The 17480-nt window shown below is 37.4% G+C and overlaps 1 protein-coding gene across 2 annotated transcripts in view; it reads left to right on the forward strand.

Moving 5' to 3' along the window:
- The window catches only part of ARID2 (AT-rich interaction domain 2), a 106807-nt gene that overhangs the window by 85781 nt on the left and 3546 nt on the right, over positions 1-17480 (forward strand). For both annotated transcript variants that reach the window (XM_069852058.1, XM_069852067.1), the window contains 5 exons: positions 6490-6638; positions 12210-12348; positions 12446-12531; positions 16856-16979; positions 17069-17160. In XM_069852058.1, coding sequence (XP_069708159.1) covers positions 6490-6638; positions 12210-12348; positions 12446-12531; positions 16856-16979; positions 17069-17160 — 590 coding nt within the window. The remainder of the gene's footprint in view (positions 1-6489; positions 6639-12209; positions 12349-12445; positions 12532-16855; positions 16980-17068; positions 17161-17480) is intronic.

Genomic DNA, 17480 nt, shown 5'->3' on the forward strand with positions numbered 1-17480 from the left:
TATCAGAGATTGATCTATACGTTTCTGATACATTACTTATCTTTGCCTTACTAGAAGTGATTTGCAGCATAGGGACAGCAGTATGTTTTCTGTGGTATGCATATATTAGCTATCCATTGCTTTTTATAGTGAGTGTCTTTAGCTGTTACACAGTTGGATTTTCTACCAAATCTTCGCTAAGGCTTTGCCTGAAATACAAAATGGTATGGCTGTGCCTCTGGAATTGAATAAATATCTGTGGTTATTTATTCCCTGGACAAGAACGGCTGACAAGAATTTTCAGTTGTCTCTCAAAATGCTACTGAACGGTCAGACTTTCAGATTTTTGAGAAGTGGGGAGTAATGCAGTTAACTCTTTCATTTGTATTAGATAACACGTATCATCATAATAGAAGGGAAGAAAAAGAGAAAAGAATATTTTCTGTGCTGATAGTTTCTTTTTTACACTATCACTAAAATGCATTATCATTAATAGTTCCTGCATTTTCCATTTCCTGTACAAACAGAAATACTGCCCTGCTGTGTTTGCCACTCAGTACAAATTTGCAGATTGAAATAACTTGGTTTAATTTCTGCTTCCAGGGAAGTCAGCTCGTTCTCCTGTCTGTAGGATGCCCTTCCTTTCTTGAAAATTACAGGAATGTGGCAAAAAGGAGTTTATTAGTTAGATCTTGGTGAACAATCATTCATTAGCTAATTGCCTTAGCCATTACATATGGCTATTTATGAATTATGTCGATCGTGGTAATGTGAAGTACTGACTTGTAGCGGAACCCCCATTGGAATACTCTTGCTCAGATACAGTGAACATTGTAGTTTGGCTTAGAACTTTTAAGGATCTTTACCACTCTTTTAAAACTAACTTGTTGGACTATAAACCGTTACCAAAATCATCCTGGGAAGCTGGATGCAACAACCATTGTGTTTTCTGGAAAAGCAGGTGTTGAATATTTCCAATATTGACTCTGCTTTTAGAAGTAACTTTAAGACATCCAGAAATACTAGGTTGTAGCCAAATTCTCGTGAACTTAGTGCGAGTTCTACTGATGAGTTATTTTGAGGTTAGACCCTGTATAATCTCCTGGTTTGTCCCTCCCGTTTTGAATCTTCCTTGTATGGTAAGCAGCTTCCTTAGCTGCTGTCTTTCAAAAAGTTGGAGGCAAAGAACGCTTTTTTTCACTTGAGCCATCTACATTATTTTATCCTCTCTCAGTACGTGATATATCCTGGCTGTCTTGCAGAAGAAATAGGTGAAGTTGACTCTTTCTGCAGAAACAGTGTGAAAATTTATTATAGATAGAACCCAATGGAGAAAAAATATGTGGGAGGAGACGTAAGGGGATATTAGCTATGGCCAAATTACATAAGTGCTGAAGCTGTTAGTGTGCGATCTCCTGTTTGCATGTCATCTTAAAATTTGATTTTAAATTGGAGCTTGTATTTCAGAGGAGTGAGTAAAGGATAGAAGAAGAAAATTTGTAGCAAAATTAAAACGCAACAGGAACGCTGGAAAAGGAGACGTAGAAGACAGGAGAGGGAGTAGGGTATTGCCTATGCAACTACAGCAGGATTAGTTGTCATGAACTGCAGAGAGGAGAAAGGGAAGATGCTTGAACTGACAATAAGGAAGGACAAATAGGGGAGGAAGGGAACAGCGATGTGAAAACTGAGGAAAGCAAGAAAAATAATCCTTAAGAGAATGTGAAAATTAAGTGACAATTCATTTCATGATAAGAGTGGTAGTTTGAAATGGGGTGGTACTATATGTTTGGGGAGAAAAATGTTGATTTAAATAGACTACTAAAATAGTGAAAATGATATACTTGCTGTGCATGGGACAGCTCGTGTAGTGCTATTGAAATCCAGTGAGACAAGTATCTCCTGTGTATAACCTGTGATTATTCCATGTTAATTGTACAGTTCAGCAGAACTCATTGAGAAATAGCTACACATATACTGACTTTAAAGAATTTTCTTCTTTTTGCGTATGGGTTATGTCGGACGAGGAATATGATATACACAGTACTGCAATTTTTTTTCTTGTATTTCCATCTGTATTTTGTAAGCTTATGAAATGTAGCCTGAGAGGAGACAGAACTGGCACTTTGATTTCTGGCTTCCTTTTCTTTTATTTTGGTGTTCCTGGATTATTGGTTTCCTGAGGCATTCTGCTGGACCGGTGAATGAAAAAGGGTAAAAAAGGAGCATTTACCTACCTGTACACTTTATTTTCCTTTCCACTTTCTCTTACTCCTCATCAGATGCCTCCAAAACAGCTGCTGAACATAACCCTGTTGGTTTGTCCCAGCTGGTGTGTGTTTTGAAGGAATGCCCTGCTATCACACAAAGTTCCTAGGAGTGAGCAAATCTGGCTTTTAAAGTAATCATTTCCCTGCTTATCACTGTCATCGCCTCATAAACAATGCACGCCCATTTCTCTTAAGGCCGCCCACTTGAAATGTGAGGAAATTTAGGTGGCAAAAACTGTGTGAGCATTGCCGTAACTATTTGCTCCTTATTCTCTGATGATTGGGAAGCTGAGAATTACTATGCACCAGAAAGCAGGTGTGTAGCTCCAGGAGTAGGAATTCATTCCTAGCCGCAGAGCAAATGAGTTTCTCAGCTGGAAGCACTGAAATACAGAATCTCTGTGTTTTTATTGCTTTTCACTTGTGAAGGACAATGTTGCAAGGAGAATTTAACTTTGGTTATCTAACAAGAAAAGAACAATTATTTTAGTGCCTACCCATACACCTGACCCCTTCCTCACACTCAAATCCTGCTGTATTCATTTTCATCTTATAGGTTACCTTTTTATATATGTTCATTGTCATGAAGAAGCTAAACGTAACATTTTGTAACACCAAACTCAAATCCTATGATACTTTAAAAATATTTTTACTGCTAATTCACTGTTTATTGTTGAGTTAAATGTATTTAATATGGGTGTATACATACTAACAGTGGGAGAGAAAACTCAGCCTCATGCTTTCAGGCGGCACATGGCTCTCTGTCATCAGGACCCCATTACACTTGGATGCAGTGTGTCCTTTTGCTGATGGCACAGTAAGCCTTTTAAACAAAAAGGACAGGTATTGTGCTAAAATAATTACCCATTAATACATAAGGGGAATGGCACCATTGGTTCTGTGAAATGGAGGTAGAGGTTATTTCTGGCCCCGAGCCATAGGGCTTGTTATTCCACTACGTAAGGAGCTTGTGTGCCCAAATGGAGAAGCTCTTGTGCGTGAGAATAAATCAGTATCTTCTGTCAACAGTGCTTTACTCTCAGTTTTCATGACTCTGTGGGACCACCTTTTTACTTCCACTCTCCCGCCCCCTAATATCTCAAGCTAAAGTCATCCAATTTAGAGATAAAATCTTCTTTTTATTAAAAGTAGGCTGTAGTATCTTTCTGTAAGTAGACTTAACAGCATTAAGGGTTTGTATTTATGTAGTTTTAAGAATTCAGTACAAACCATACTGAGATAGGTGATGGTGCCAGCGGTACCTTTCATTCCTGAATTCCAGTGAGATCTGATTTGCAGAAGTGTTAAGTGGTGACAAGTCATGTCATGAGAGGTCTAATGTGAATTAAAAAAAGATGCCATGAAGTGCTTTCATGTGTACTAGCGTGCTGGGCATTTGATTTCCTGAGGAACCTGGAATCATTAGATGTTTTTGCTAGAGGAGGAAAATTTTATGAGATCTTATGCAATGGAGAAATTATTTTCAATATTACTTCTCCCAGAAAGACTTCATTAGGAAAAAATTACTGTCTGTAATAGTTCTTTATGCTAAAGAAATAAGTGAGTTTACGTAATCATTGCTTATCAAAACTGTAAACTAGATAGTACATAGCAAGTGCTTCTAGGTGCATTTCTGGGAAAAAGGAGTTTCATTTCTGAAAAACAAAGACTGTACCTAATTTTAGTTATGTTTTGTGTATTGTGGGTTGCTAAATTGGCACAAAACCAAAAATTAGTGGTATTTCGGATCTCTTGAACAAAGAAGGGAAAGATTTGAGATGTCCGAATACAGAACTTACATTTCTGAAATAAAACCCAGGAAAACAAATGTGACTGCTTTATCTGTCAATTTTAAAATATATTCAGCACAATTGATAGACAAGGAATAAATTTGACTTACAAATACATGGAAGTTTTAACCACCTAATGCTGCAGGTTTAAGCAAAACTACTCCAGTATGTGGTACAGCAGTAATAATGGAATTCTACACAACAATTATTTTACACGCTTATTTTCAATTTGTCAGCTTTTTTTTTTCTATCTGATAAAAAGGGGTAGAAAGACATTGGAGTGCCAGCTGAATTTCAACTTTCTGCCCTGAAAATTTGTTTCCCTTCCTGTGCTCTTTCATTTTTAGCGTGTAACATTTTGTGTTGTATATCTCAAACCTCCTTGTTTAAAATAAACAATTTTTTAATGAGATGGTATTAAAACCTTTGAATATGACTAGGAGAGCTTGCCAGAAAAACCCTTGAGAAAATTCATAATTCTGCATTAATTGCAGGGTTTGCTTAGAATGGGGTAAATAATACATGAACCACATATTGAATGATGAGAATTAAATGAAATACTGAATTCATTCAGTAAGCTCACTCTCCAGCACATGAAATGAGACAGAATTTCTGTAGGGGTAAAAAGTCACATAAAGACCATCATAATGTATTGGTGTCAGGATGCCAAGTGAAGATTGTGAAACAAGCTGCACTGCTGACTCTTGATTTTACTTAAAGCTTCACTTCAGAAATGCCTTGTGAAAGAGATGTTGATCTTAAAAGGCTCCACTTACGTTTACCTTCTGTTCAAAGATGCATGGTGAAGATTCATTACCCAGTCTGTAAAATAGCTTAAAGGCATTTAGATGAAAATCATTGTTGAGTTCAAAATAATTTGTAGTTGTGACTAAAGAACTCGAGTCCTTTCCTACAGCTTTTCACACACACAGGTCACAGGCGTCCCACAGTAGCTGTGCTGTGTTAAGGAGTTTTGCTGAGTTTTGCTTTATTTTTATCAGGACTTACACTTGGAAATGGGAATTGTTTTGGTTTTGATGAGGCTTTTTTGCTGTCCAGTCGTGTTGCTAGTGTTGTAAAAATCTGTGATAGCTATTAATGCTGTACCTTGTGTGACAATTGCCTGCAATGCTAACAGAGCGCAGCAGGAAGAAAAATTAAGATCAGTATGCAAATGAAATGTTGGAAGTTGTGCTTGTTTGTTGCTTTGCAGTTAAAGTCTAAAGCTATTCAGTAACACAGCTGTAAAGACGTAGACAGCGTTGTGTGCACCGTTTGAAAGTGCTTCTTTTATAGTATTTTTAAACACAGACTTGAATGTAGTTTTGCCTGGTCTCCCAAGTGCTACATTCCTTTTCTAACAGTAGGGAAGAAAGGGATGTTAGGTCTTCATTCCTTGATAATATTCAAAAGCTTAGTTTTTTAAATGTCATTATCTTTATAAACATCTTGCTGACCAGAACCTTCCAGGAAAAAAGAAAGAGGAGAAGCGGTATTCTGACATAAACACTGTTCTGAACTGGGAAAGTCCAGTGTTCAGTATCTGTTATTCAGAACAAAAAAAAATGACATGTTGGTTTTATTTTTTTTGTTACTTTTAAGATAGTTTTTATTCGCTGTTAACATAATTGTCTTGTAATATTGCAAGGGAGCAAGGGGAACATCTTTTTCCTTTCTGAAACAGTTACATGTCACCACATGCAAGTTGTATGGCATTTTTAGACATTCTGAGCATGTGACATTCTGTATAAAGGTACATGTGCTGGCTGGTTTTTTAAAAGGCCTGAAGAATGGTACTATTTGCCAAGTTTTGTAGTGAAAATTGTATGCGATAGTTTGAGCCTACTAGTCTTTGACAGTGTTTCTTCAGCATTGTTCGATTTACCTTTTCTTACATGCTCTAACACGGACTGATGTGTACTAATGCAGTTCAACAGTTCCACAAATGCAGCACATAAAACCATTTCATCAGAGAACATAAAGCAGTTTTAGATGTACTAGTGCTCATTTCACTAGTTTTAGCAATATTTTCTCCTGCATTTACATAGGAAAGAAAACTGTTCCTAGGGCTGATGATATTGCAACCACTTGAGTTCGCATATTTTTTTCTTTTCTTGAAGAGCAAGCAAAGCCTTTGCAAAATAATGCTAACCTTTGCTCCGCTAGTGCCATTGAGAATTTCCTTTGCAGTCATGATTCTCGATTTGAATTTGGGCATAAGGTTTAGTGATTCGAGTGCTAGAAACTTTTGCATATATACTACAGTGTAAAAGTTGTATGTCGCTCATGTTATTGTCTCTATTAATGCTTATTCGAAGTTCAGTATGTTCCAGTCTGAAAACTTTTAGTGGATTAGAGTGTAAAGCAAAGGATCTTTGAACAAACAGTAAACTGTATGTCAAGTCTTGAAATAAGCCCTGTTTAAAACTGTGTTTTAACTTTTTCTACAGAGCACACCTGCAACGTCGATACCAACAGTGCAAGTACAGGGCCAGCAGATCAATTTGCAGCCACCTTCATACACTGCAGCAAGTCAGCATGCAGAGCAAATGAAAAAACCTGGACAGAACTTCATGTGTCTGTGGCAATCTTGTAAAAAGTAAATGGCTTCTTTATTTAAATACCTTTTACAAATAAGTTACAGATGCTTGTATATAGAAGGTGATTCTACAGGTTCTATGCATTCTGTTTCCTTAAGTTACCTTACACTTTTTCAGTGGGGAAAAGTGTTGAGGGAGCTGAGGCTGAGATGGGGGCAGTGCAAGACATTTCACTGTTATCAATTATACTTCAGAGCATAAAATTAGTATTATGTGACTTTCTTGTAAAATATTGGTTCTTTGGGAATAAATAAAGTGTTGTCGTGTAAGTTGACAAGTTAAAAAGAAATCCTTCCTCTGAAGTTTGTTCTCTCTTTTGCAAATATGAAAATAGTTGCTGTATTCCAGTTACAAATCCCTTCTTGACATTTTCTCCTGTTTCCAGTTTTGTAAGAGCAGGATGTTGGAATTTACATGTCCCTGTCAAAGTCTTATTTAGATTATGAGTAATTTTAGCAGTTATGATACCATTCGTGTGCCATAGGACTCTGTTGTTACAAAAGGAAATTAAAAGGAATTTAGCCTTACCAACTAGACAGCAATGATTAGGAGACTTTGGATTTGTTGGTTTTGGTCTTAGAAGAAGAGGAGTGAGCTGGGAGGCTTTGGGGTGTGGGCTTAGAAGAGCGTGATACTGCCCTTGTTATCAGTGTGTTTATCTTGACCCTGATATTTCAAAATTACTTGGGTTTGTGAATTTGGCTAGTTTTCAGTGAAGAGTACAGACTAATGAAACAAAGGTAGCTATCTGATAGACACTTCACAGACAGTGAGAGAAATTGCTTAACAGGTGGGCGAGAAAAAGGGTTAGACGCTTCGTAGTTGTAGGACAGGACAAAGGGAGCATAAAGACAAGCTGATCTGGCCGAAAGCTGATCTGTAGGCTTCAGAGACTTGGGATGAAGTGGTGGAGAAGTTTGAATGTTTGGGACTAAGTGGTGGTAAAAATGAGGCATTTGAACAGAATTAGAAGAATGCTGAAGGACAGTCAATTCATAGACCTCTGAAGCTGTAATTTCTTTTTCTTTCATTCCTTACAAGCATAATTCAAAGATCATTGAGTCAGTGTGAGATACGTGGATTTTAGATAAGATTCTGGCGCTGTAGAGATCTGGTGCTTTTTAAATCATTGCCCTTAAAAGTGATATTTGTTTCTTCACTAAGTGATACTTCTCTATGTAAGAAATACTTGTTTCTTTCATTTTACTGCTAATAAGTGTAACCATAGAGCCATACTGTATTGGCTGCGCAATAGATGCATAAATACCTGTGTTGACACAAGAATGAATTGTACTGAGGTGGAAATGAAAAGCTGGGGTATTTTCTTAGCAGAAGCCTTACCAATTTATACCATCTTGAGGAGTTTGCTGAACTAAAGTTTTGAAGTATAAGTTAGTCACCATTTTTCTTCTATGTCTACAGTTATGTGGGATGAGTTGTGTAGAGTCGAGGTGACATCTGGCCATGGAACATTCGGATGTCACATGTGAACTAGGATGTGAATATATACAGAAAAATTTTAGGGCAGGAAGAGGAATAATAACATTATGACTACCTTAGATTATCAGTCTTTGTGAGTATGTCTTAAAATATTATTCTAGTACGTTTTCCTGAGACTGCAGTTAAGAGCTGTGAGGCCTGTATTTTACAAGTTTATGTTTTATTTCAGAGATAGTGTATTATTGTTGTTGCTTTAGTTTCTCCTGTCATTATTTATTGTGTACTGGGTTTTGTTCGTGGTTAAGTTTCATTATTTTCAAATCCCTCAGAGATTTTTACATTGATGGATTGCAGTCCGTGTGACACAGCTCTTGTTTCTTATGCTCTCTCACTTTTAAAACAGTTCAGATAAACTTTACTCTCAGCATTCTTAGTGGTGAAGAGAGAACAAATATGTTAAGTTAGCATCTCCCTCAAATGTGTATTGTTTATTCATATTCCTTCAACAGCCTGATTAAAACGAGGAGTATCAATCTCCTGTAGGCTTCCTGCCTCTAACAGATGTAAAGAAAAATTTGAAATTGCCATCTGTTAAGTGAAGTGTTTTATTTCTGACTTTCAGTCTTAGCTGTTTTTATTGAGCTGTTTAAACAGGAAACATGAAGATTCTTTTGAGTGGGTTGTTAGTCTATGTGAACTTTACATCCACTGCTTGGTTTCATTAGTGATTGCTTAGCAATTCTTTTCCCTTGATATTAAGCAGGGCAGGTTCATCACAGTAGGATGATAGAACAGTGTTTCTTTTGTGACGTTCACAGTTAACTGAAAAAATATGACAGGAGGCAGATTTGATATAGTCATCTGCACCCGTTTCTCTATGTATGTTCGCTACTCTAATTCTCACCACGTATTAGTGTTAAATTTCCCTTGCAGGATGTGTTGTGGAAGGCAGTGAAGGCCTTCAAAAGCATTTCATTGAGAATCAGAATAAGTACTAATAAAATAGTATGTTCTTTTTTCTACCCACTAGCTGGCTGCTGCAGCCAGCAACATTCCAGTGGCGTGGGTGTGGGTTCTGCTGGGGTTTGGGGTTTTTTTTTTTTTTTAGAACTGAGTTAGGAAACATTATACTAAGATTTTGAAATAAAATGCAACAGATTTAGTAGTATCTCAAGACCACAACCAGCTCAGGCACAGCTGAGCAAATATTTGTAATGATTGGCCTCTGGGAGCTGTATTCTGGTTTAGTATCTGTAGTGGAAGTAAAACTCTAAAAGGTGTTAGTCAGCTCTCTGCTTGGCTTTGCGGATGTAACAGAAAGTGGGTGTTTTCCTTTGAAGTTCAGCTGTCTGCAAGTACTGCTAATTGTATTCAGCTTAATTTAACAGCTGCTATTTTGTTTCAGAGGTAGACAGGAGATGTCTGCTTTTGAATTGCTTTGTATTTAAAAAATAAATTGGAAATGCTATTGAATCTCCACTGCCTGTCAAGTCTGCTGCTAGTTTAATGTTCTCTTCAGCTGCTGAACAGAGTGATTGAGATACTGAGTGGGAAACAAGAGTCTAGACCTAACTGATAGAAATCTTGGTACTTAAAGCTTTTTTATTACTATGTTTAAGTGTTTCTTTCAGGAAAAATAGTTTTTCTTTGCAAAATGGTAGTAAATGTGAATTTTCTTAGTTTGGCGATGGAACAGTAATACTGAATATTTTGTACAGTGAATGAACCAACATATCTGAAATAGCTTTATTTTTCTTAAAGCCATGTTGAATAAAAAGTTTTAAACTACATTCTGGGTTTCACTTATACCATGAAATTTGTTTCATCCATACCAGGAGTTATTCATAAATAGATTTGCGTCAGGCTTAAGTTTACATACTGACTTCCCCTTTATTGTGGAAAGACATTCTTATGTCCTCTGAAATGTTAGCTTTTGCTGTTGAGCCAATGTAGATGTAAAACTTCTTATTTTCTTTTCCTACTATGGGCTATCTGGACCAACAGCAGGAGGCAAGTATTTCTCCTTTCCTTCAGTAAGAGCCGATTGGCACAGAGAAGATGAATGGTTTTTAGAAAATTGTATTTATTGCCTATGCAGAGGGTAATTGTTATATTACAGGTGGTTATTGTGGTAGGATTCAGTTTATAACCAAGACTTGTCTTTTAGAGAAATTAGCACTTTGACACCTTTATGGGGTTCACGTAACAGTAGCTGCCTGTGAATTGATGGCAAGTCTATTTGCATAATGGACAGTATTGAAATGAGTAGTAGGATGTGGAAGGAGGTGGCTGGATGAAAACACCGTTGATCTGCTGTTTGTTCTGACTTGAACCTGTCCATAAATGACTGCTGTAGGTTTAAGATGCTGCTTCATCCTTAACTGCTTGCTGTAGGTCTCTGATTGGAGGTCATCTCCCTCTTGCCACTGTTCAGTCCAGTGAGTTCAATCAAACATCTTAATGGAAATACTCTTCTTGTTAACTGAAACTAAAATATTGGTATGTGAACCAGAGTGGCTGAGGTGGGTGGGTGTGTTTCTCCAGTAAGGCTGCTGCACCAGCAGCATCCGTCCCCACAGTGTGTGAAAACAGCTGGTGGTAATGACTTTCCAAATGGCAACAGCAAGGTTTCTAGACCTTTTCTGTCTAAGTCTTAAGTAGGTGTTGATAAGCTGGATTAATTGTATTGAAATGAATTGTGAGCAGCTAAGTCTTTCATTTATTTTGTCCACTTTTTCTCTTTTGAATGAAAGGGTGTAATTTGTTTTGCTTGAGATACATTGCAAGGTGTATCTAGACTAAAGAAAAACAGCACTTTGTGTCTTTCACTATTTTAATTTAATATTTTTTGAAATATAGTGGTGTTCTCCATGACCATCTGATAAACATTGTGATAACACATCTCTCGTCAACATGACAATTTGAAAATACAGATCTAAGGACTGTTGATTCACCAGTATTTTGAGGTGGTCCTCAACAGTAAGTTGTAAGTTTTCTATGACTTTGAAATGGAAGAACACCCTTACTGAGCTGAACTCTGTAAGGTGTGTCACACCTGTGCATTCACCAAATCAAACATACAGAAGACACAAAGTATGCTGTTGAGAGTATTTCAGGGCCAGCTTAGGACAACTTCATCTTTTCTATTGTTGCAGAAGCACTTTATTTGCTGAAATACCTCGTATTCTGTGCTTTGGGGCTGTCAGCAGGAAAAGGGTTTGGTTTGAGGTCGTGGAAAGTAATTTTTAGTTGGTGAAACACTGGCACAGGTTGCCCAGGGAGGTGTTAGGTGCCCCATCCCTGGAAACATTCAAGATCAGGTCAGACGGGACAACATGGTCTAGCTGAAGATGCCCCATGGCAGGGGGTTTGATCTTTTAGAGACCCTTCTGACCCAAACCATTCTAGGATTCTATCATTCTGTGCTCACTGCAGGACGGGTGCACTAGATAACCTGTAAGGGTTCCTTCTAACTGTAACTACTCTATGGTTCTATGACTTAACATTTTCACTTGACTCTCTATTTTTAAAAAGGGTCACATAAGTGTCATTTTTTTTTACTTCTGTGTACATCAGGAAATAGTTTCTAGTCATTTTCCCAATATTTCGAATTCAGGTGCTAAAGAGCAGTAATTTTAGATTGGCCTAATTATTCCATCGGTTTTGACAATCATGCGATATTGAGAGCCATAGGGTGAATGGTGCATGTCTTTTTTTTCCAGATGTAGTTTAAGTAAGGTCTGAATATGAATGCCAGTAAAGGAGGAAAAGCAATACATTAAACCCAACCTTTTTAGCTGTTCATAGTTTATTGTTGTATTTTGCCTGTATTGTAGAGAATAGATTTGTTGGAATTAACATGCAGTATTTCTTCAGTTAAGTATAAATAGAAAAACAGAACTGTGATATTTCAGTTGGATTTGGCAAGATCATATTGCCGCTTGTTGGTAGCTCACTGGTAATATATGTACGTGTTTTTCCTTTTAAAATATTATGACTTTCCATTTATCAATGCATGTGTCAGTTCGGAAAACAAAAATGTTCAGCCAGCATGGGTTTATGTTTGTGATATTTGTGCTTTACCATTAACTGGAAAAAAACCCTGAAACTCCCCTCCCCTCTTTTTGTAGGTGGTTTCAGACACCATCACAGGTTTTCTATCACGCAGCAACTGAACATGGAGGAAAAGATGTCTACCCAGGGCAGTGCTTATGGGAGGGATGTGAACCTTTCCAGCGGCAGAGGTTTTCCTTCATTACCCATTTACAGGTGCAGACTTTCTTTCACATATTACTCCAGAAAATAGTAGGAATTTCACGATAAGGTTTCACAAGTTCTTCTCACTCTTTCTCTTTTCCCCAAACAGGATAAGCACTGTTCCAGAGATGCTTTGCTTGCAGGATTAAAGCAAGATGAACTTGGACAAGCAGGAAACCAGAAGCCTTCCAATAAGTAAGAAACCTGAGCCTCATTAGCAATAGAGAAAATAAGAGAATTAGAAATTATTGGAAGAATTTGTGCATTTATAAATTGATTTATCAGATGAGACTTCTCATATGTAGAGTCTTATAACGGTAATCACATTTGAGGTCCATTACAATAAGACAAAATGGGCAAAAGAGGCAGTAGATTCTGAAATGGGAGATGTGGCTGCAGTTATAAAAACAACAGGTGATTCTTTAAGGTATATAGGTTAATACTCTGTGAACATTGTTCTCAACATATTCACCTGATTTTTCTGAACTGTGTAGCATTTTCTAACTTTTATTGTAAAAGGAAAATGGGAAGGTGTTTGTTTACAGTTCAGCTGTTTCATACATCTGAGATGGATTTGCTTGCAACTCACTATATTCCTTCCAATTTCGTGGTATCTAATTTTGGACTGATTTGATCCAGGGACCCTTGTAATAAACTTTCCTTTAAACAAGCAAACAAGATTGGTAGCAAGTCATCCAAGTCTTCTAATTGTATGCTGCTACCTGGAATCAGCTTTGGCTCTCCCATTTTCCAAAATTATTTCAACCATTTGGAATTAATATTGGAGTGTGCAGCCCTGTTGTTTTGGGGATGGTTATGTTAACACTGGAGTTAAGCAGGGTTCAGTTACTTTTATAAGTGTATTAAGACTAGGTCTTTGTTAGTAACTAAACTGGAATCTCTTTGTTGCAAGCTAAAGATGTAATAACATGGTCCCAGGCAGAGTTTTGCAGTCTGTTCAGTGGCAAGTTAAATTGGTACCAAGCTGCTGGAGGCACCAAAGAAAGTTGTATATGAAAGCTGAGAAATTTAATTTGGGAGTCCTTTTATTTTTTAATATAAGCAAACTTCTTAACACAGACTTACAATTGCTTTATGGTGCCTTGTTTCATTACTCCAAACAACATTCAGACCTCTGAAAACCACAAAATGAAGAATGATGGTAATGTAGTTTTAAATACTTGGCAAGTGGGAAGCATAGGCTGATATCGTCTGCTAGCATGATGTGAGCTCGACTCTGCCCTTTCAAAAATGATCCATCACACAGACAACACATCCAGTAGCTCTGCTGACTGCTTTAAAGTTGGCACAGGTAATCACATTAGAAAAAACATTCATACATCACCTAATTAGAATTCCCTAATTAGGTCACATTCAAAAAGTAGGAACTCATACATAACCAGTTTTAGCTGAAATATTGGAACTGTGCTATCAGAAGGTACTAATGATGTGATTTTCGAATACAAGTTGAAATAAGAGCATTCTACTACTCAAAATACAATATTTTGACTCTCCATGCCATCCCTTATTTCTTCTCATGGCTGTGCACTGCTTACAGTGAGAGAAGTAGCTTTAGTTTCTGTCTGATTTGCATGGTAAATCAATTCTGTTTTTAAAAACAACCGGTCAGTCAAAAAAATGGGTTTGCCAGGTGAGTGGAATACACTTGTCTTATAGTCATTTGCAGATCAGTACGGGAGGTGGGCTGGAACAAAAGGAAGGGATGAGACCTTTTTCTGTCAATACTCATGACTGTTAATACACTCAGCTGTTCTATGAAATCATAGTAGTTCCCTGTCCATTACTTTTACTCTCTTCCCTCATGTCTCCATTACTCCTTTTACCAAAGATGAAATCAACAAATGGGAATACTTTGATTTTATGTAATGTGTAACCCACATAATCTTACAACGCTGCCACAGAGTTAGGCTTGCATAACTGAAAAGAGCATCTAGCTAGACGGGGGAGGCAGAACCTGATAATTTGCTTTCCAGATAGGGTTTCACTTAACTTTTAAGTCACTCAAAGTTCACTCCAACAGCTCACTTCAAGTTGACTCACATGGTCATATCTGAAAGCTGACTTATAAGGCTTTGGCTTAATTTGCTTTTTGTCCTGCCCTAGGAACTTGTCAGATATATCGGCATGTCACTGATAGTCCATATGACCCGGCTCTTGTATGGAGCTGAAACAGCTTAAAGAATTGGTGCTGAGATGAAGCATGTGTGAGTCATCAACTTTCAGGCATTAATTGGGCCACCTTTCTTCAGCTAATCCCTCACTATTTAGTAAAACTAACCTACCTTAGAGAGTGCAGATGGAGTGAGTGTTATTGGTGCTAGAAGTTAAATCCATGGAACACAGTGTAACAAACAAGGGCCCATTCCCCTGATCATCACTTCTGTCTATCATAACATCATACGTACTTGGAAATAACAATCTTTAATGGCTTTTGCTGGAATGAGGTAGGCAAAGTTGAGCTGAGTTAGTTGGTTGTATACCTTAATTCTGTATTTCTTTGCTTTTAAAGCTGCGTTATATTAACTCTTCCTCTTCTGGTTTTCAGAGGTTGCTGAATATCACATGCTGGAAGGTCAGGCAGCACTAGCAGTTAACTGTATGTTGACTGTAGCTTTGTGCATTTGAATCTTTTTTGGATTCATGTTACTTTTTTATCCTTGTTGCCGCTGAAGCAAAGGTGGTAGCATGAGGTAGTAGAAATATTATTCATGCACCCTGGGGGTGGGGCAGGAGATAACTTTAAATCACAAGATGAGTGGTATGGTTTGAAGTTATGTTGATAATCATAGAATCATAGAATCACAGAATAACCAGGTTGGAAGAGAGCCACCGGATCATCAAGCCCAACCATTCCTATCAAACACTAAACCATGCCCCTAAGCACCTCGTCCACCCGTCCCTTAAACACCTCCAGGGAAGGTGACTCAACCACCTCCCTGGGCAGCCTGTTCCAGTGCCCAATGACCCTTTCTGTAAAGAATTTTTTCCTAATGTCCAGCCTAAACCTCCCCTGGCGGAGCTTGAGGCCATAAATATAACTAAAGGCCAACTTGAGGCCATAATATAACTAAAGAAAGAAACTTAAGAAATCTCGATGTTTCTGGAGAGCGATACTTACCCACAGACACAAAGCAGTCCACTTGATGTCTCAGTAACTTTTTATCAGCTTTTTATGTGTCATTGCCCAGTAGTTTCTTAATTCAGCCCCTGCACTTCTCACTTTACTTCAAACTCTTATTTGCAGTCAGAGGAGTATGACTGTGACTGTGGGCTAAGTTTTTAGGGAAGAGTCTATCTGTTACGACTTCTTAATTTTCTGGTTTGTAGTTTAAAACCACTCTTACGAACACTTTTTCTAGCTTTTAATCAGGTTTCCTTGTTGTTGGAATTTCAGATTATGAAGAAAGTCTCTCCGAATAAGTTTCATTCTTGGAATATTCACTTACAGTGAAAGATGCCTAAAAGAAAGATGCCTAGCTCTTACAGGCTAACTTTCATTCTTACAAATGGAACATTTACGTTTGATATGTTTCATGTTGTGCAAGGAAGCACTATGGTATAGTTCTAGTGTATTGACATCTTCTAATCAGGTTCTCCCAGGGTGTAAAAAGGTTTTATAATGTTGTTCAATATATTGAAGTATGGTGATACTTTTTACCATTTACCATTGATACTGCAAAACTTCCATTTGAGGTGACATTGAGTCTTCCTCATTAGGTGAAGTTGCATATTTATACATTCTAGGCTCTAATTATATGAGTAATTTCAAAGTTTTACATGAAACAGAGCTTTGACTTCAGTGTAATACTGAAAATGGAGAGTTTGCTTCTGCTATTTGATACTTGTACCAGCTTTTTAAAATACCCCATTTAATTTACTACTCCTAGTCTGCAAACTGCAGTAACAGATAATTGATTTTACAAATGTTTGATCTGACTTAACAATTAGTTGTTTTTTGTCTTAGATCATAACTTAAATTGTATTGCTTTTCATTATTCCTAACTAACCACAGTTAATATGTATTTTCTGTTGTCTTAGTGTCTAATGGTCCCAATATGCTGTGTCAAGTTTGAATAGCTGTACTTTAAGAACATTCTCTGGCCAAATCTCAGATGACATTTGCATAGCTGCGATCACAGTTCCTGTTAAATCCTGTCTGATAAAACGTTCCTTTAAATAAGTACACTTGGGGAAGTGGCTATGTCGTTAGTACAATGTATTACTTTTCCATCACAAATGTCATGGGTGGTAAGCAGTACCTCTTCAAGGGAAGTGTTTTTTCATGTAAAATGAAGCCCATGACTCTCCTGAAGGCTTTGCAATAAGGTTTATCTCTGTGTAAACAAAAGGCAAATCACATATCAGCACCAAGTATTAATGGATCTTTGTGTCTCTGTTCAGATAGGTTAAAAATTGCCAAAATAAATTTTCAGAGTTGTTAATCTTCTAGAAAGTGATGCAAAGCTCATTGTTATTAATTCTTTCTTTACTAACATAGGCAGCCAGCTGCAGGGGGTGTTACCTCTACTCCCAGAGCACAGAAGGCCATTGTGAATCATCCGAGTGCTGCCCTAATGGCATTAAGGAGAGGATCAAGAAACCTTGTCTTCAGAGATTTCACAGTTAGTATTGTTTGACTCAAGTATCAGATGTTAATTGTTGCCTGCTACTACAGGGCTTTTACGTTTTATTTTTCTCTTTACCTCTGTAGGATGAAAAAGAGGGACCAATAACTAAACACATCCGATTAACAGCTGCCTTAATATTAAAAAATATTGGTAAATATTCAGAATGTGGTCGCAGGTAAGCATTGTATGATTCTTCAAATAGCAGTGGGGCAGTGTTGTTTCTTTTCTTTTAAGTGCTAAACAATAGATAGGTTTTACCTATGCTTTAAGTAAAACAATAAATATATTGATGGTACGATTTCTCTATCAGTTCTGCTCTGTTTAGTTCCCCACGCAAGTGCTCAGTATCATCTTACCTAAGACAATATTTGTGATTCACACTTTTGAAATGTGTCTGGTAAATTTGACAGGTTAACTTTTTGGAGACAGGAGAGATGAGCCTTTGCTGTGGGCCTATCATTCCTCCTCCTGAAGGCAGTACTGAATGACTCTGAA

Source organism: Phaenicophaeus curvirostris, chromosome 1 (genome assembly GCF_032191515.1).
Source record: "Phaenicophaeus curvirostris isolate KB17595 chromosome 1, BPBGC_Pcur_1.0, whole genome shotgun sequence".
Taxonomy (NCBI): domain Eukaryota; kingdom Metazoa; phylum Chordata; class Aves; order Cuculiformes; family Cuculidae; genus Phaenicophaeus; species Phaenicophaeus curvirostris.